This window comes from Labeo rohita, chromosome 4 (assembly GCF_022985175.1).
Source record: "Labeo rohita strain BAU-BD-2019 chromosome 4, IGBB_LRoh.1.0, whole genome shotgun sequence".
Classification (NCBI taxonomy): domain Eukaryota; kingdom Metazoa; phylum Chordata; class Actinopteri; order Cypriniformes; family Cyprinidae; genus Labeo; species Labeo rohita.
Window position 1 is genome coordinate 33,379,301 of NC_066872.1, and position 21,725 is coordinate 33,401,025.

General features: G+C 33.3%; 1 protein-coding gene across 1 annotated transcript in view; it reads left to right on the forward strand.

The window, feature by feature from the left end:
• chchd3a (coiled-coil-helix-coiled-coil-helix domain containing 3a) overlaps positions 1–21,725 on the forward strand; it is an 86,159-nt gene that overhangs the window by 22,317 nt on the left and 42,117 nt on the right. Inside the window, exon 5 of the mRNA XM_051108538.1 lies at positions 1,539–1,710. Within this exon, the coding sequence (XP_050964495.1) occupies positions 1,539–1,710 (172 nt within the window). The remainder of the gene's footprint in view (positions 1–1,538; positions 1,711–21,725) is intronic.

Here is a 21,725-nt window from a genome sequence, read left to right on the forward strand (position 1 = left end):
ACCATCAACATTTTCTGAAGGTTAAGCAAAAGAAATATAATATTAATAAAATCTTTTTTTTTATTGTTGTTCAGCTCCCACTGTGTTCCCTCTGTATTTTTTTGTTTGTATTTCTCAAACTTTTTATAGAACTTTGAGCACACCTTTGGAAATCTCACACGGTTGTTTGTGTTTGTTTCGGCAACGTTATAATTATACCCTCTCTTATTGCCCTTTTCGGCTTCTTTGGTTTCTTTTTTTTCATGGCTGCTGTTTGATTGAAAACACAGCATACAGATTACAGTTTGTATCTTGCCTGAGTTTACTTTACAAATCAAACCTCCTGCTTGATGGTGCTGCTGAGGTTGCTAGGCAACTGTGAGAACCCGGTGACAGCTCATAAAGTCTCTGAACATTCCAGCTCAAAATTCCAAATAGCTCCGCAGGATTATCTCAAAAACATCAAAGAATTATTACCGCCACACACCTATTAAAACAACTTCAAATGAGGCAACATATTCAAATGATCTCACTTGATATATGAGTGTTTTTTCTCTCTTTGAGGCTGGTATTTTTTATTTAATTTTTTTTTCTACCATATTCTTCCCAAACTGTGTGACATTTACTATGTGTGGCCCAGCACTGGAAATACTATAAACTTTTTTTAATCTTATTTTTGAGATTTTTAAAAACGTATGTTTTCCACTTAAAAAGTTTCAACTAGAGAAATGAATCATACCAATGTGCTATTGAACTCACTCATTTATTCAAAAAGTTAAATATTAATGTTAATATCAGCTAATTAAAGTGTAACAATGACATGTAGCCTTCAAATTTTTCTTAATTAAATTATTGGCATAGTCTTCCGTGCATGATTATTAGACATAATGCGTTAATAGTGATTCAGTGCTCTCTGAGTTTGACTGAGATACAGGCCTGTAATTAAAATTAGCTGTATGGTTTTTCTTTTTTTTTCAGGGCTAATGTTCATTTTTGATTGTAGAAGGCTTATTAAAGCTCTTAAAATGATCCAGCCAAGAACACTCAGTGCTTTTTCTTTTTTTTTTTTTGTTGTCAATATTGTTGTGTAATTTATTGTTAGCAACAAAATAGACAGTGGCAGGTATATTAGGCTGCATTTACACTACAAGCTTAATGATCCGATATTTTTACTTTTTTTGCTTCATGGTTTTGTCCTGCCAGTTAGAATATAATTATCTGTGTGTGAATTAATACATAATTTTGGCCATTTTGGCCATTCAGCCTTAACTCGAAAGCAGCTCTCTTTTTGGTTTTTGGAAGATTAGTTTCACTACATTACATTACATAAAATAAACTAAAATAACATAACACATTAAAAATTAAATTAAATTAAATAAAAAAAAAATAAAAAAAAAAAAAATAAAATAAATATTTGAAGTACCAGTACTTTTGATATTCCTAGTATGTCTTATACGTTATTAAATAAATTGTTTTATTTAATATAGAAGCCATTTGAATAGCTGCAATGTTGACCAAAGATCTGAAGTTTTCTGTATTCTGTGCTGATTTACATTTAGGCTGGAAAAGGAAAAGTCCCAGGCTCATCTTCAGGCCCAGGCGGAAGCTCAAGCCCAGGTAAAGGATGAGGTGAGCAAGATCCTTGCATTAGAGAAAGAGCAGAGCATCCAGAAAGCCATACTGAGAGGAAGAATCACCGCAGAGGATGAAAGACTGCAAGCTCAGATACATGTGAGTAAACTCCCAAACGCAGAACTGCACAACTTCTCTGTGTGTTGTAAACAGCTAAGCACTTAGGCTTTGTACACATTGCGCACAAATCCGATTTCCAAATCTTTAGGACCGTACCATAAGCGATGAAATCTGATCTCTTTGTTCAGACAGTGATGTCAATATCCGGTCCATCTACATTGGTTGCTGTATTGATGACTTAAGTGCCAAGAGACATAAGAGAGTAACTGTCACTCTGGAAAGAGAGCACAAAAAGCATCCTGAATCAGGGTTGCCAGGTTTTCATAGCAAAACCCACCCAATTGTTACTCAAAACTAGCCCTAAACTAGCCTATTTGCAGTTTAGATACACTTTTTTTTTTTGCATTCTAGGGGCTAAATATTGCGTTATTAGGGTCGCTTCAACCCACATACATGAAAAACATGAAAGTAGCCCAATTCTGCAGAAAAGCCACGGACTTGGCGACACTGCTCTGAATTATTACTAATATATATATATATATATATATATATATATATATATACATACACGTATATATACATGTGTGTTTAAAAAAAAAAAATATATATATATATATATGTGTGTGTGTGTGTGTATAAATAAGGGCTGTCAAATGATTAATCGTGATTAATCGCATACAAAATAAAAGTTTGCAATTGTCTAATATATGTGTGTGTACTATATATACATATTATGTATATATTTAAGAAATATTTACAAGTACATAATTTATGTTATATATAAATAAAAATATTTTGTGCATAAATAACATATTTCTCTTAAATATATACATTAATTTGTGTGTATTTATGTATACATAATAATTACGTACACACACATTTTTGAGGTTATTATTTATTAAGTTTTATTTTGTATGTGATTAATCGCGATTAATCTTTGACAGACCTAATTATATATATATATATATATATAATATACACTGGCCTCCAAAATTTTGGAAACGCCCTAGAAAAGTGGGGTTTTGGACAATATTGGGATGAATCCTTTTTAATTTGTGATAATTTTGCACTGATAAGGGACAACACAAACTGTGAAAACATATTTTATTACATAAACAGTTTATACATAGAAAAAACTTCATTAAAATATCCACGATTAGCAGCTATTACAGCTCTGCATGATCTGGGCCTAAATTCATTGTATTCTAAACTTAATTGGCAATCAGTTGTTGAAGCTATTAAGGTGTGCTGACCCAAAAATCTTTTAAAAACCTGGGCCAAGTTTAAACCAGTAACCAGGTATCACAGCTGGCAAAGGGGTATGTCTGACTTTGACATGTATATATTGCCATTATTGTGTAATCAAAATGAAAATTATTATTGCTGGTCTTCAGTGATAATGTCAAGTTACTTTAATGTATTTGCACCAAAAAATTATAAGGATTTATTCTGATAATGTCCAAAACCACACTTTATATATATATTTTTATTTTTATTATTTTTTTTTTTTTTTCATAATTCAGGCATTCGCTTGGATTCAAACCAATGACCTTGCCACCATTATGCTATACTGTTTGTGCAACAGGAAGACAATTTCATATATTTTTTTGCTGTTCAGTCTACAAAAGGCCTAACAGATTTGAGTAGGCTATGCCAAAAACCTCATTTTTGCTTTCTGAACAAAGCTTTATAGTAATTTTCCTTTCAGGATAGACCTCCGCTCTTTCAATAATGTTGCCTTACAGGATGTCGTTTAATGTAAATTTAGCTTGGCACTGATTCCCATCCTGGCACTGAGAGCGATGTGTGTGGTTTTTTAGTGTGTTTGCTTTATTTAACACTGCATTGAAAATATAGCAGCCTCTCAAAAGTCATTCTTTACAGAGTAAGCAAGCGGGTATGAACATCACAATGGAGTATGGATAACAAGATTAACAAATCAGACAGGAATGACAGGAAATATCTCAGAGAAATGCTTTTTCCAATAAATTTCAATCCAAGGCCCTTTATTGTCAAAAACATTATTTTGTAATGTTGTTATATTGACAAAGCTACTCATTTTCAATTTTTGTTTAATTTACAGAAGCTGAAAGTGGCAGTGTATTCAATTAATTAAATAAAATGATTATAAATATTAAATTAAATCCAATATTTCTAGAAGTTACAATAACTGAATATTTTTCAGTGTTTATGATTTTTATTAACATTAAATTTAAAGGACTTTTCAAGTTGGTGTTGCTTGCTTGCTTTTTTATTTATTTATTTATTCATTTGCTTGCTTGCTTACTCACTCACTCACTCACAAATAAATAAACAAATAGCATTTTTTCAGGAATTTATACCCTAAAATGTTTTGGAGCTTGACGCAACTACAAAAATGTATATTGATTATAAAAATTTCAATTATTTTTAAAAAAACCTTTGCACACTTGTAAAATTGTCTTATACGTCCATGTTTTCAATGTTTATGAAAATCGTGGTTTATAAATAAGGCACCGGACGTCAATATAACATCAGGTTGACGTTGGACCCCAACATTGGACAGACGTTGCATTTTTGTTAAGAATGAAAATCATGTTGATGTCAATTTAATGTTGACTTAATGTTGGATTTTGTTTACAAATTAACATTGCCATTAGACGTTGAATTGGCATTGAATTTTGGTCACCCAATGTTGCAACGAAATTTAACCAAATACCAGTGTCTTATGACACTGTGTGCCTGCTGGGTTAAATCATAACCCATAAACCCATAACCCATAAAAATACCCAAAAATGAAAAGTCATAATTTACTGTCATAATTTGCTTATGGAAAAAGGCAGTGTGAACATTCATCAAAACATCTCCTTTTGTGTTCTAAGGAAAAAAATATAAAGTCCTTTGACATGAGGTTGAGTAAATAATGACATATTTTCCATTCAAAGTGAACTGTCCTTTTAAAACATACTATAATGAGTTTGAACACCATCTTTTCTGCCTGAACTAGGCAGCTCTGAGAGTTCTGTTGATCAGGGTGAAATGCCAGTATCTGATTGGCTGGCTGTAAGGACTAATGAGAGATTGTGAGAACTGATTGGTTGAGCATGAGCATCTCGTTCACATCAATCAAGACATCAACAAACTCTCACACAAACAAAAAATGACTACATAGGGACAACAAAGTGTTGCACATGCATGTAGAAAAAAGTGTATGAATGGCTTTATTGATAAACCTTACATCTTCTTCCCATTCTTAGCTAATCTAAAAGGAATACCGGTGTGTACACATACCAGTGTAAGGTAATTTTATTTGCAGGCGGCTAAATTGCCCTTGTAAACACATTGTAAGACGAGGGGCCCCTCCATTGGTTTTGACAGGGCACAGATTATTTGAGCATGAAGTAAAAAAAAGAGGTTCCCTGGAGAACTGGAGCTGTTTACGAACGTATGGTATTGATTACATAGCTCATTTCACACAGTCATCTCTGTAATAGAAAAATGAATCATTTTTGGGATGAGGGTGAGATGTGCTGTAATTCACGGCTGGAAGGAAGGTGTGTATGTGTGTGTTTGTGTGTTGAGTGAGAGAGAGAATTGGGAAAGCCTCATTGGGAGCGATGGGTAAATCTAAACAAAATAAGGAGGAGGGGGCGGCTTGGGGTGCTTTGTGTGCAGGAACGTTTTCTCATGATTTGATAGTGGTGGTCTCATTTCAAAATTTAGACCACATCTAGATTTTAAGCTGAAACAAACACAAATATGGATCCCAGCAGCCCAAAGAAACAATCCATTCTAATGCAATCCCTGCCCATTGCAATACAGTATAATACACACAAAATCGGCAGGAGTTGTGACTCAGACCAATAATGAAGCATGCTCGAGTAACAAATTGCTGGTTTATGAGTGTTACTCAATATTATGGGTTTTTTAAGAGTCAGACTGTCAGATATGGAAGCTCTTTCTGCTGTGTCCTTTAGCTCATTGTGGTTACTTTTGTTGGTATTTTTTTTGTTTTATACGCTTCAATAAGATATCCAGAAATAACTGTAACTTCTTTTCAGTTTCTTAGCTACATCTGTAAAAATATCAGCATATTTTGCAATTTTTGTTGTACAGAAAAGACTATATTTTAGACAGTTTTATCTATCTATCTATCTATCTATCTATCTATCTATCTATCTGTCTGTCTGTCTGTCTGTCTATGCATTTTCTTCTGTTTTTATATTTAGATTACCTTTGTCATTGTTATTCTTTAAAAACACTAATTATTTAATAATATTAAAAGTAAAGTTGAGCAAATCTCAAAATGAATACCCATTTTTCATACTGTACATTTATAACGTTGTTTAAAATTATGCATAAATGCACTGGTTACACTTTATTTTAAAGAGCAGATCATATGGGTTTTCGAAAAATATATTTTTTGCAGTTTGTAACATAGCTATCCTTCAATGTAAACAGCCTGCAAAGTTGTTCATCAAAAAAGTGCATTATACATAAAGTATAAAACATGAGTGCTCAACATATCTAGTTTTTTGTGCTAATATGTGATACCTAGTGCAGCTTTAGGTTTCCAGATATTACTGTTTTGCTGAAATAGTTCTTATAATTCGCTGTGAACCCACTATTTCCTAAGAATGTGTTGATTAATGTAGGCTGTCGTTGTTCTAATTATTTTGTTTAATAATGTAATAATGTAGTGTAGTGCACAGACTTTATAATCATTGTGAAATTGCTGTTTATTTTGCTACACCGGCAGTTATAGTGTTAATACGGAGAGTAGGCAGACGAACAAGTTTGGTGCTCCTGTGATACAGCTGTTCTGCGTTCTGATTAAAAGTTAAGACGCACAGCGTCTTTTGTCTGTCTTTCTTCAGACATTACAGCAGACATATTTTCATTTACAAACTGTATTGTTTCATCAATTAGTCACGTTAGCACTTGGCTAACATATGTACCATTATTGTTTTGTGAAATGCTTACAAACTTTAGCTGTGAGCATGATTCGCTTGCATAAGTGTTAATGTTTTTATGTCATTATTTTAAGGATGGATTAGAGCACTATATTATTGCTTTATGTAAAGGTGCTTGCTAGGGTTGCCAGGTTGATACAACAAAACCCACCCAATTGCTAGGCAAAACCAATTGTTTTTCAAGTGGGTCCCTTCGGGGGGTATAAAATACACCTTTGGTTGGGGTTCGCATTTCAGGGGCTAAATATGACGTTATTGGGGTCGCTTCAGCCCGCGACTTGAGAAACAACTGTGGACATGGCAACACAAATGGTAGCGCTCAATAACTTGCTCAAGTACTCGTCTCTGTGCCAATCAGAACAGGCTTGGCCAGCTGACCAATCAGAGCAGAGTAGGCTTATGGAAGGGAGGGGTTTACAGACATTATGCTCAAAACAGAACCGTTTCAAGATAATGAACAAATGACTCTATGTATAAATGTATATTCTGGGAAAATGATGTTTTCTGACCTTAGATGTATTTAAATCTGTTGTAGGGGCCTCCAAGCCACTATTAGGACACATTAAAAAACATATGACCTGCTTTAAGGTCCAGTTCTCACTATTAACTACAACTTTTGCCTAAATAAACTCCTAATTACAGCTTATTAATAGTTGTTGTTAATTTTAGGTATTGGGTAGGATTAAGGATGTGGAATATAGTCAAGCCTGATATGTGCTTATTAAACAGCCAATATACTAGTAATATGCATGTTAATAAGCAACTAGTTAATAGTGAGAATTGTTCCTTATACTAAAGTGTTACCAATTTACTTTAAGCATTTAAAAATGTTTATTTTATTTTATGTTTAAGTAATGAATTACTGTTTTTTTACACGAACTATGATATAATTTAGTTTTATAATAATTAAAATGTGTACCTGGTTTATAAGCTGGTAATTAGAATTTCAGTGTGATATTAAAATTCGATAACACTTTAATATAACTGCTCACTATGAATCAATAGTTAAGCATTAGTAAATAGTCACTTCATCCTTTAAAAGGCGTTGTTCTAACATTGATAGGCATTAGTAAGCGGTTTATAAATACAGCTATAAATGTTTTGTTCTTGAGCATATCTATAATGTTTAATAATTGTATTTTCAATTCATAATTTTGGTTCATAAGATCATTTAGAAAGTGTAAGTGATTAATAAACTATATAAATGTACATTTATAAATCTTATTATTTAGACACATGACAGTGCTCAGTGTGGTAATAATTTTTTATTTTTACATTATAATCCATTTACAAATATTGATATAATATTTATAAGTTGTGAAGGACGTATAAAGGAGATTTAAAGGCTCATTTATCTTCCAAACAGAAAAGTTAAAGAAACACAACACAGAGGGGTACAGAACACAGAAATATTGTTTCAAGATGAAACAAATGAAACTGTACAACTGTACACTTGATAAAAATAAACCTCTGCAATTTAATAGAAAAAAAGAATAACATAAATTTAATTTAAAATAAATATTGTTGTGTTTGTTTGTATATTTTTTTTGTTAGGAAGATAACTGAGCCTTTAAATCTTATTTGTAATAGATATGCTTTTAAATCAGGAACAAGCCATTTATAGCTGTATTTATAAACTGCTTACTAAAGAGTAGTAATGTTGGGACAGTGCTTTATAAAAACTGCAACTGGATCTGTAAAATTGTAAAATGTTGCACATGTTAACAGTTCAGGTCAGTAAATGGTTCACCGTATCCTTTAATTGCATTTTAAGCATTTAGTCTTGCCTGTTTTGCTTACTTTTCGCTGCTCGGCAAGCATTGAGGAAATACACATGTAGGTGTAAATAAATAATATGGATCAATGAGAAGAACTGGACATGTCTTGAGATATGTCTTTTCCTTTCAGTATGAAATGAACATACACATGCGCACACACACACACATACAGGAAAATTAGTTGGACAGGTTCTTGTCTTTTTCTCTTAACGGAAAATTTTCACTCACAGACATCATCACATACATTTCATCCCTCTCAATTTTGAGTTCTTCTTTGAGCGGCGCTTCTTTAATAGAATTTGAAGGGTTATCGCCAGATTCATGCCGCTTTTTCTCATGTAATCATCTGTTCTGACAGTGCTATCATAAAACTCTTTTCTTTTTATTTCTTTTTTCTCCTTGAAATGATTTTTCCCCTCGTGAAAGGCTGGAGACTAACCTGCCACACTTTCATTGTAATCTCTCGGCTTTCAACCGCAAATGGGACTTTCTAGGGACTCTCACACTTGTTGTTTTTCCCATCCAACAAGTCTTTTTGCTTAGCAGAATATGTAGATCAATCATTTTTGCATGTAAATGACCTCATTGTTGAATTAAAAAATTGATTTACACATCACCAGCGTGAGAATATGTTTAATAAACATGACACACGCACAAGATATAGCGGGTTGATCAATACATTATTCTTTTATCGCAAAGTAATGTTCAACCTGTTAGTAATTGGAAATTGAAATGAGTTTAAATTGCTTCCAAAACATCAATAAGTGTTTGAAAGTCCTTGCTGGGTTAGTACATGGTTCTGCTGCTCTCAGCACACTTTGAATAGATGGACCTTTCAAAGATGATTTGTTAAGTCCTTTGTCCTAGCTCCTTCCTCTGAGCGCGTTTCTGCCTGACTGCAAGGCGTTCAATCATTAAACATCAATCAGGCTTTTGAAATGCGTTCTTACTGCGAGTAAGAGCCGCAGTGCCACACTTCAGGGTTTCTGCAGTTTGCTTTACAAATGCATTAGCCAAGCGGTGTACACACTCACTCATGGGACATTTACACGGGCCACTGGGTTCTTACGGTATTAGTCTTGTTCTCTCTCGGGTTTGAGAGGGCTAAGCAGAGGCAGGTCGTTTGGACAACAGGATCCAACTCTGTTAGGCCCTAAACGTCTTGATGGTTTGCTTTTGGATCTTGATATTAGCTTGTAATTAGAAGTGGAGAAAAGAAAAAAAATGTCTGTCTTGTGTATGTTTTTTTTTTTTTTTTAGGTGTTCTTTAGCTATTTGCATAATTTACATATACACTACCATTCAAAAGTTTGAGGTCATTACGATTTTTTGAAAAAAGTTTATGTTCACCAAGGCTAATTTTATTTTATCAAAAGTACACAGTATTTTTTGTCTTTAATTTAAAATAATGGTGTTCATTGTTATGGAAACTGATATATTTATTTTAGGAATCTTTGATGAATAGAAAATTTAAAAGAAGCATTTGTTTTAAATAGATTTTTTTTTATTATTTATTTTGGTAACATTATAAAATGTATTTGTCACTTTAGATCAAACAAATGCATTCTTGCTGAATAAAAGTGTTAATTTATGAAAATAATAATAATAAAAATCTTGGTGTTTCCAAACGTTTGTACTGTAGTGTATGTTTTTAGATTTTATTTACTTTTATTCTTATATCTTATATACATTTTATTATTATTTAATAATTTCAAAAACTGCTACGCAGGGACTTCAGTGGACGTTTTTGAGTGAAATAATTGTTTTTTTTTTTACTGTATTGTATTATAAATATGCACTTTTCATCACTTTTGATCAACTTATTGTGCCCTTGATTAAAGTATTAATTTATTATTATTAATAATAATACTTTAATATATATAATTTAATGTATTTAGAAAGAAATATATTAAATTATTAAGTGTGTGTGTGTGTGTGTATATATATATAATTTATTGTATTTAAAAAGAAATATATTAAATTATTAAGTGTGTGTGTGTGTATATATATATATAATTATATGATCTTACTGGTAGTTTTTATCTTCAGAAACTATTTATTGTTAAAAAAAAAATGTTAAGAACCAGTTCTCGTTATTAACTAGTTGCTTATTAACATGTGTATTGCTAGTATATTGGCTGTTTATTACAATTAGATCGTACTCTACACCTACACTACTAACTATTAATAAGCAGCAAATTAGGAGGTTATTGGGGCAGAAGTTGTAATAAATAGTTAGTTAAGAGTAAACTAAAACAACTAAAGCGTGACGAAAAAAAATTGTGGAGACTTAAAATGAATTCCGTATGAAACAGTACTTTTAAACTGACAATTTAAAGAAAATGAATCAAAATGACTAACTATAACGAGCAACTATCAGATATTCTCTAAAAAAATTAATCTTCTTACTCTCATATTTGTAATTTACTAAAGTATGAGATTTCGAAGCAAATCTAATGATGCAGTCTATTGGAAACTTAATGGTGCGTGCAATCATCACAATGTTGCGTAATTTTGTCGCCAACAAAATTGCTGCAGTTATATTGTGATTATTCAATACACGGTTCTAAAAATCAATTTCAGCAACCAATTGAAAACCACATTTCCAGGTTTTGCTTCTCAGAGACGACTGGAGCCCTAATGCCTGAGAAACACAGCTTGTATTTCAAAGGTTGTGAACTATTAAGCTGACCAGTGCTGCTCTATGAGCGTTTTATTTTTCCTCTCCTCGTTCAAGGAGATATCGATCCCACTCTCATCAGAATTCACACCATGCTCTGGTCTTCAGACACTGTTTGTCACGTACAATAGCAGTGCTGAGTGCTAGCGCCGGCTGCATTCTCCGGGAACAGTCTTCGCACGCCCAAATTAGCCTCTCCAATTATCTCGCCCAAGCCAAGAGCTCTGAGGTCGCTGTTCCGATGGCTGTCCTTCTTCTCGAACAGACCGCTGACTCTACCTGAAACTATAAATCATTTTTCTTCAAGCCCACCAGCTTAGTAGCAAATCTCTGTTTTCTTCAGCCGTAAGACCCTGAGTTTTACTAGCTTTTGAAAGCGCTTGCAGTGTACACTTATGTGGTAAGCCGTCTTGTTTTGCGGTTCTGGATTTTGGTTCGTCAGCTTGTTTGGTGGACACAAAATGATTGCTCCTATTTCCTTAGACTTTCAACTAGAGTGTCATTTTCCCAGTAGGCCTGTTGAGAATATCGAACTTGCTTATGCATTGCAATGACATTTCTGCACTGTGATGTGAAGTTCTCGTGTATCTCTTCGACCATACATGCTGTCAGCGATTCTAGACATTAATAAACTCGTCAAGTCTGGTAGTGTTTGGGTTTCACTGACTCTGGCCCTCCAGCGATCTTTCAGGACAGCCAATCAATCACAACGCATATCATTTCATTCAGACACCGGCAAACCCTGGGGCGAACATTTCAATCAAACGCAGAGTCATCAATCTCCAACCCAGTGACCGATGCAACTTATTCGATGGCTGGCGACGTGATTTGTTAAGACAAAAGAACACACAGTCTTGCGAAAGCCCTGGAAATGTGCGCCTAAGAAAGCATAAAATGCCTGACATTTTCTCACCCTGCAAATCACCAGGGATTGTTGTTTTTGCAGTCGCCCAAAGTGTTTCGCAATTATCTGATTGTGCAAAGCTCTTGCATCTCAAACATCGTGCCAAAATATTCATCACTTATTTAACACTTAACTAACACTTAGTAAAAAATAATTATCATCCTTTAAAAGAAATAAATAAGATTTGATCTTGTGGTAATTGTTTCATGAACGCTTGTTTACAACATGGCAGTCATTTTGAACTTGAAAAATGAAAATTATGTCAGTAATTACTCACCCTCTTGTCTTTCTGAACCCGTAAGCCCTTCGTCCATCTTCAGAACACAAATTAAGATATTTTTGATGAAATCCGAGAGCTTTTTGATCCTGCGTTGAAAAAAAAAAAGTCAATGTGACATCAGTGGTTCAACCTAAATTATTATAATGATTTTATCTTGAATTTTGTCCAAAATATCTTGTGTTCTGAAGATGAACGAAGCTGTTATGGGTTCAGAATGACATGAGGGTGAGTAATTATTGACAGAATTTTTAGTTTTGGGTGAACTATCCCTTTAATGGTATGAATACTTTTGAACGGTTTGATCCATAATTAGTCATGATTGATTTATTCCTTTTATTGATTATTCTGAAGTATTTTTTGGCTTCTGAATTGACTGGTCTTTTAACAAAACATTAATTTGTTGAGTCAACTTAAAATAATTTGTTATAATTTTTTTTAGGCATTTTTCCATTTTTTTTGTTGACAGGACAGTGGAGATGAGACAGGAAGTGAGTGGATAATTTTAAGTTCAGTCAACTCAAAAAAAGTTTAGTCAACTTGAAATGTTAAGTTGTACTAAGTGACAGCTTAGATATTTGAGTTGATTCAACTTAAAATTTTAAGGCAGCTGGGTAACTTACCCAGCTTTTAAGTTTAACAAATCAAATTTTTTGTTAACCCAACTCAAATATCTAAGTTGTTTCTTAGTACAACTTATTTGAGTTGACTGAACTTAAAATTTGGAGTCAGCAGAGAAGCAAATTATTTTAAGTTGACTCAACAAATTTTTGTTTGTTTGTTTTTTACAGTGTACTTTAATATCAGTTGATAATTTGAACTGTGGCTGAACTTTTTTTTTATCCCCCTCTGATCTCAAATCGAGTTTTCTGCTTCTGCAATCAGCTCAACCTATTAGAGTCTGCAGATGTTTTTTATTTGATGGTTGGATGGTCTGTAGACGCCACTTCAGTTAAGCTTGTATTTCAAGAGTACAAATGTCCCCCTCCCCAACCTCTCTCTCTTTCTCTCTTTTTCTCTGTTCTTTACGGCGGCCTTCAAATAGCGCCAGCCATAGCAAACGTCCCCCTTGCAAATCTGCGTGCTTCAAACGCTGTTGCATTTTAGATACAGCTGACTGGCCCTGACTGATAATACCCCACAATTTAATTTCCCAGGTATTAAAGAGGACTTGCTGGTTTTTGAATTGGATGTACTAGTAGGTGGTATTTGGGGAGAAAAAAAAGTCTTTACCTTGCTCAAGAGGGCTGAGAAATGAGTTTTTTTTTATCTTTAGTCTTAAGTGGGCAAAAAACAGGATGTTTTTTTTGTGTGTGATCTGCAGTATAAATAGAGAAGTGTTAGTATTCATGCAGGTTGGGGTTTCTTATGCAGTTGCGCTGGTAAGTTTACATATCCCTTGTGGAATTTGTAAGATTTTCAGTCTGTTTAATAGATAACAGGATGTTTACATATATTCCACGAGACAAAATAACTTGATTTACGCTATCCTGTTCAAGTTTACATAACCTTGGTTCTTGATCTTGTTTTGCCTTCTTGAGCATCAGTGACTGTTTGCAGCCTTTTTTGATGCTGTAAGAGTCTCCCAGTTGTCTTGAGCTGATCTCATATAACCACTGTGGAGATGAATAAAAATGTGAAAACATGCTGCAAAACCAATAGACTTGAAGGACATGTGGAATTTTTGTTCATGATATTCAAAACAGTGGGCAGATTCACTGCTCTGGACAAACTACAGACTCATAAATGTCTGCAAAGTCTCTGATTCTTAAAAAAATATTAATAATTAAGGCTGTATAAGGTTGTGCAGAGAATAATTTGAAGAAATTATGTAAGTAAGTTACTTTGTGAAACATTAAATTGGAAGGTTGGAAGCGTGTTTTTTTTTTTTTTTTCATTAGGAGTTATTTATTTTTTAGATTTATATTTATATTTCGTTATTTATTTATTTATTTTTTTTGCTTGATTGATTTTTATTGATTAATTATTTATTTATTTTGTTATTTAAAATGACAAACAATTAAATTATTAATGCTTACATCATTTGTATTTGTTTGTTTACATAAACAGTTGATTTAATAATATTTAATTGTACAATTGTTTATCTTTTATTTATTTTATTGATTGATTGATTGATCTATTTTTTTTATTTTTTTTTATGCCATCAAATGATTAATCGCAATTAATCGCATACAAAATAAAAGTTTTGGTTTACATAATATGTGTACTATGTATATTTATTATGTATATATATGAACACACACATACAGTATATATTTTAAAATATTTACCTGTATTTAAATTCATGTAATTTATATTGTATGTAAATATATTTAATATATAAACATTTTTCTGAAATATACACATATGTGTGTGTATTTATGTATACATAATAATTATACACATCACACACATATATTATGTAAACAATTATTTTAATTTTTCAGTAAATAAATTAAATTCTTTTATTAGTTTATTTGACTCTATTACTTGGAAAAAGCTGCCTGTTTATGCAGATTGTAACTTGTAACATGTTTCCCCCAACACTGTTATATGAAGTAGCTTCATAATGGCAGTGCATGCAAACTAGGATCCGTGTGCCAACAATGGATGCAGTTCGTGACTCTGCAAAACGATGATGTGCCAGTGCACTGAGGTCGACTTTTGTATTTTTTGGATTTATGGTGATCTTATTAGACTAACCGTGTACATTGAGCATGTGAATATGTGGGTGTTTGGATGGCTGGTTTCAGTTTCAGTAAATTAGGTGTGTAACGTACAATCCCGCTTTGCGTGTGTGCGTTTCGGTGTCTGTTTTCCCTCGTCTTCTTCTCGGCTTGGGCTCCCTGCTGATTCTCCCTTGTTCACTGAGTTCTGTAGCCTTTGCTGCCCACATGCAGTGTCAGTGTTCTGAAACTGGCCCTAATTGGCTGGGTCTCCGGTTGGCACCGGTGCCCGGCGCTCACCCCGGCAGCTAATTGGCTCAGCCGGCCGCCCGTTTCCACGAGCTACGGCCAGGGTTGGATTGATGGATGGCAGCAGGTGTCAGGAAAGCTGCTTTCTGACAGAGCAGCTTGTGAAGTCAATTTACAGCCCAAAAGGCAACAGGAGGGTTTCTGCATGTAGCAGTGCCTCTAGAGAGAGAAGGTATTTGAAAACACTGCTATTTTTAGACCTCATTTTAAATCTTGAAACTGACTTTCCCCAGTTATATAAAATGAGGTAAAAAAAAACACTTTCTCTGCAAAGGTGGCAGAGCTCCAGAAATACTTAAATAAGTGGAATATAACTGTTATGATCTGGGCTTTCCTTAGCCACCGCCCTAAACCTTGATTATCACACTTCATTACGAGCATAGATTTGCAATTAAAGTTTGCCGGGAGCATTGTGAGCAGTACAATGAACAAAGGTGTATTTTGACTTGGTACTGAGGTGAAGGACACTGAATTGGAGACAAAAAAGAACATTGGCATAAAAATGAAGATTGAAGTAGCTGTAGTAGTTCATATTTTTATTACCTACTGTATCCATTAGTTTTCTTATTATTAGTCTTCCTTTCTCGTCTTCTGCTCTGGAAGTCTATGGCAGCTCATAGAACCACTTGCAGGAAAGTTATGAAATTTGGCACATGGATAGAGGACAGTCTTAATATAAACTATAGCAGATTTGGTGTCTCCATCTCAAACTCTCTAGCGCCACCAGTAGGCCAAATTTTAAACAACTTTTGAACAGTAAAGTCTCTGATTCATTGGAATGGCTCATGTTAAATCAAATGCATACTATAATTTACTAAAATTTTGAATTATTTTGAATTTTGAATTTTTAAAAACTCGTCCTAGACAGTTTTCACCAGAATTGGCTGGCAAAAAGTTGCCAAAAGATTTCCAAAAGACCAAACTGTTCTCGTAAAGCGCGTTAACAAATTTGACGAAATTAACACAAAAATCGACATGAGGATATATCTTTGCAACCCTTTAGTGGATTTTGACCAAACTTGCTATGTGTTATAACAAGCATGACCACAAGACACTAGTTTCGGCACAGCGCCACCTACTGTTTAATAGATATAAAAAAAATATACATTTTTGTGTAGAATTTCTGAACAGTTTGATCAACAAGCACATATTGAATCAAACGATACCCAATTTTCCTATATTAGCCATTTTTGAGCGTGGACCATTTTTAAATTTTGTAGTAAAGCGTTTAGCGTATTAATCTTATGAATCTTATAGAACCGCTTGCGGCAAAGTTATGAAATTTGGCACACAGATAGAGGACAGTCTCATCATTAACCACAGAAAATTTGGGGTCTCTAACTCAAACTCTCTAGCGCCACCAAAAGGCAAACTTATTTTTCTGGAATAACTTTTGAACCATGAGGTATAAAAGCATTTTTTAGTCCTTAGCTCATACAGAGTCGAAGTCATACCAAAATGTACATTCTGATGGGGTCAAGATTTTTCGATATTTTTAATTTTCCAAAAAAACTACTTTTTCAAACTCGTCCTAGACAGTTTGTCTAATTTTCACCAAAACTGGCTTGCAAAAGGTTTGACGACAAAACAAATTTGACGAAATTAACACAAAAATGGACATAAGGATATATCTTTAAGTGGATTTGGACCAAATTTGATATGTGTTGTACCAAGCATGACCAGAAGACACGAGTAGTTTCAGCACAGTGCTACCTACTGTTCAAAAGATATTAAAAAATGTACATTTTTATTTAGAATTTTGAGCGTGGATCATTTCAAATTTTGAAGTAAAATGCTTAAAAGCACACAGATAGAGGACAGTATTATCATTAACTACAGTTTGGAGTCTGTAACTCAAACTCTCTAGCGCCACCAATAGGCCATATTTGCTCTCATGTTTATGTTAATAACTTTGGAACCGTAAGCTCTAAAATCTAAATTTTTATAACAAGTTATAACAAGCCTGACCTGAGAGCACATTAGTAGTTTCGGCACAGTAGCACCTACTGGTCAAAAGATATAAAAAAAATATGACATTTCTGCTTATTGCTTCTGACCAGTTGGCCAAAAATCATTAGATTGTTCTTGTTAGGTTTGGCTGTTTAATTAAAGACAGGTGTGTTGAAGCAGGGTTGGAACTGAAGGATGGTCTGCAGGAAAGTAGCTCTCCAGAAGCAGCCTTGAAGTAAATAAAGACAAAAGTAATTTTACTTCTGTTGTACTTGGCCCCTTAATTGCTGCTTGCAGCTATTTTTATTATTTGTTTCTGAAAAAGTTCTGGTTGATCAATTTTAGAATCCTGTGCATACACACTTTTTATCTAATGAATGCAGAACTTTATTTTTGATCATTTAAATCGTTTTTTTCCCCTGTGTTTTCTGCTCTACAGTCTCTTTTTCTCACATAATTAAATAATTCACCTCAAATCAATATTTCAAGTCTACTTATTTAATCATTTATTTGGTAAGTAGACATTTAATAAGCAGGATAATGTACAGTCAGACGGTCATTATGGCAAAATAAACCCTTTCAGGGTGATTTAAGACCCCCGATCCCCCATCTGGGTTCATTCTCCGATAACGACCGGCCGACTGTACATTATCCCTTCCTAAATTTACATAGTAAACATGATTGAACATGTGTATTTGGGTGAAAAGGGCTGTACTCGGATCCGAATAGACCAGTTCATGAGGTTTCTCCAGATGGACAAATGCCATAATTAGATTTCCACTAATGGCCATATTGACATTGGCTTTATTCACCCTTGATTCATTCTTTGTGGACTTGCTGCTACCAGCTGCCTCAGTTTCGTTTTGTTTCCATGTCATCTGCATTAGCAAAATAGTAAAAAAAAAACAAATAAAAAAAAAAAAAAAAAACATGTTTTTGCAAATGAAGACAACACTTTCCAGAGTGAATTGAGGCACGCTGATAATTGCTGAGAGTGTGGTGAGAGCACAGCCCTGCTGTTTATCTGCCTTTAATTGGGAAGATGCCCAAATGTGAGCACAGAGAGAGCGGCCACGTGGGAGTTTGTGTCCTGCCACCGGTCACAGATCTGCGGTAGAATCTTTTAGCACAATCTAAATTCTCACTTTCATTTTTAGTGTGTGTGCAAAAGTTTATTTCTCAGAATAACCTGATATACATTTTGAAATATTTTTGTTTGTGCAGGGTTTGAGTGCTTTACTGTATTGCTGTGCGGTTGCTAGATCTTTTAAGTGGTTGCTATTGGTTTTCAATTCAATTCTATGACGTATTTGATTTTGAATATTTGTATTTATACAAATTTTTGTTTAAAAGTTACAGTATACATTCAACAAAATTATGCATTTTAGTTAACATCAACCAAAGCTAAAGCAGCACTTCAGCTAAATGTTTCATTGTTTTGTTTTTGTTATTAAAGTGAAAAATACATGTAATTTATTATAATGACATTTTAATGCCTTTTTGTTTTGGTTTGTTTTGGTTTTTGATTTGTTTTGTTTCATTTTGTTTTTTTTGTTTTGTTTAGCATTTTTTGTTTTGTTTTGTTTTGCACCAAGGAGTTTAATTTCTCATTTTGTTTTGTTTAGTTTTGTTTCTTTTTTGGTTTGCGGTTTGTTTTGGTTTAGTTTTTGTTTTGTTTTGCATCTTTTTTTGTTTGTGTTTTGTTTTGTTCTGCACCAAGGGGTTTAGTTTGCCATTTTGTTTTTGGTTTGCGGTTTGGTTTGTGTTTTGTTTAGCATTTTTTGTGTTTGTTTTGTTTTGCACCAAGGAGTTTAGTTTGTTTTTTGTTTTGTTTTGTTTTTGGTTTGCTTTGTGTTTTGGTTTGTTTAGCTTTTCTTGTTTTTTTCTGCACCAAGGGGTTTAGTTTGTCCTTTTTTTTGGTTTAGTTTAGTTTTTTGTTTAGTTTTTAGTTTAGTATTTTGTTTTTTGTTTTGTGTTTTGTGTTTTGTTTAGCTTTTCTTGTTTGTTTTTTGTTTTGTTTATCACCAAGGTGTTTAATTTGTTGTTTTGTTTTGTTTTTTGGTTTGTGTTGTTTAGCATTTTTTTGTTTTTGTTTTTGTTTTGTTTTGTTTTGTTTTGCATTAGGGGGTTTAGTTTGTTGTTTTGTTTTGTTTATTGGTTTGCGATTTGGTTTGGTATGTTTAACATTTTTTGTTTGTTTTGTTTTGCACCAAGGGGTTTAGTTTGTAATCTTTTTGTTTTGTTTTGCTTTTCTTGTTTGTTTCGCACCAAGAGGTTTAGTTTGTCATTTTTTTGTTTTATTTGTTTTGTTTTGTTTTGGTTTGCAGTTTTGTTTGGTTTGTTTTGTTGTGCATTTTTGTTTGTTTGTTTTTGTTTTGCACCAAGGGGTTTGGTTTGTTTAGTTTATTTTTGTTTTTTGTTTGTTTATTTGTTTGTTTGGTTTGTTTTGCACTAATGGGTTTAGTTTGTTGTTTTGTTTTGTTTTGTTTTGTTTTGTTTTGTTTTGTTTTGTTTTGTTTTGTTTTGTTTTGTTTTGTTTTGTTTGTTTTGTTCAAAAAGGTTGACAATGCCCTACTCTTTGATATTCTGGTGACTCAAGCCCCTTCTTCGGTTTAAGCAAAGGTATTTTAACCAGCACTAGTAATAATAATTAAAAAAAAAAAAAAAACTACAGAGGTGATGTATTATTTAGGGAGAAACATTTCACCACACTGAAATAGTCTACAGATGTCTCTTTGATCATAGCAGCTGATAAAGTAAAACAAAGACCAGGTATTGTAGACAGAAATGGTCGAACAAGGCTCACCTTGAGCTGCCATGGAAATAAAGTTGACTGGGAGATACCAAGGGCAGCCCTCTTTTACCCAGAAGGCCCCAGCAGACATGAATATGTAAACAGCTCCATCTCGTTACAGTACCGCCTGACTGAGGTCATACACACAGAAGTCATGCGGTCACCGTCAGCATGAAATCCAAAGTCAACTGCATGTCTGAAGGGCAGCCACACTTCTCTTTCTTTTTCTCTCTATTATGTATCTCTGGTTTACCTTGACCCTCTCTCATGGTCTTTGTGTCTCTCCCTTTCTCTCTCCCCTCTGATTTGTTCCCTCATTCCCTTGAGGGAGAACTTTATTCCAAAGGCAGTTCTTCAGCCTTTTGGGTCCCTTCGTGTGTCCTCTAGTTGCATATTAGAGAGAGGAACGTTCTTTTGTTTTGTCCTGGAACTCCGCTCTATTGTCTACCTCTGCTCCTCTCTGTCTGCAGGGGTGTCTCTCTCCTCTTTATTCGGCTGTTCTCTCTCGGTGGTAATAGATGGCTTAGCCCTCCTTAGAGACCGCTCTCCATGAACGTGACTGATGATTTGATTTCCCCATGGTTTTCCCCATATGGCCTCAGCAGAGATAACACAAGCTGAAAAGTGCTTTAGCCATCAGTTAATACCTCGGGCTGCTGATCAGTCAATTAATCAAACTGTGTGATCAGGTTGGGCCGAGCTTGACCCGTACAATGACAGCTGGCTTGGCACAGACAGTGGCATGGGCTCTAAACCTCAATGACACGTATAGCCATTTAGCATATGGAAAAATTAGTCCACGCTGCCAGTGAAAGTGCCAAATGCTGTTCTCACATTCAGCATTTTTGTGAGTTTGTTCAAATGACATTGGTGTGAAGAGCAAAAAAAAAAAGGGCAAATGCACATTTGTTCATAAAGTGTTTTAATATATTTAATTATAAATTGGATTCATTATAATTAACAGTAAATTGGATTCATTATAATTCATTATAATTCATTGTAATTAAAAATATAAGGATATAATGCTAAATATACTTATAGAGGTCTGACACCATGTTATCTATTGCATTACCGACTGTTTTCACTGTCCTTCATTTTTACAGCAAGGGTAAATCAGGCACGCAATTATGCAGAATGTCACATTAGATTCATGTAATTCATGTAAAAATGAATTCTGACCTGGCTGTTCATGCGGAAGACACATTATTAAAAATAACATATGCAAACATATTTATTATAAAATGTAGTATTATTCTATGTATGAAAGTGGGCCTAGATGTTTCTTGAGAGGAGGGAAAAAGGTTATTCAGTTCAGCTTATTCAGTGTTAACACAGCTGCTAGCTAGCCTGTATTTTATTTTATTTTATTTTATTTTATGTTATATTTTTATTATTTTTTTTATTATATTTTATTATTTGAATTTTATTTTATTTTGTTATTTAATTTTATTTTATTATTATATTTTATTCATTTTATTTTTTTTTTTATTTCATTCATTTAATTGTATTTCATTTAATTTCAGATATTTATTTTAATTTGTATTTTATTACTTTTTATTTAATTTTATTTCACTTTGTTTTATTTTATTAATTTATTTCAGTATATTTTATTTAATTTTATTTCAGTTCATTTCGTTATATCATTTATTTGTTTTTATTTATATTTTATTTGTTTTTATGTAATTTATTTTATTTCATTTTAGTTCACTTTATTTCATTTTATTTTATTATCATATTTTATTTA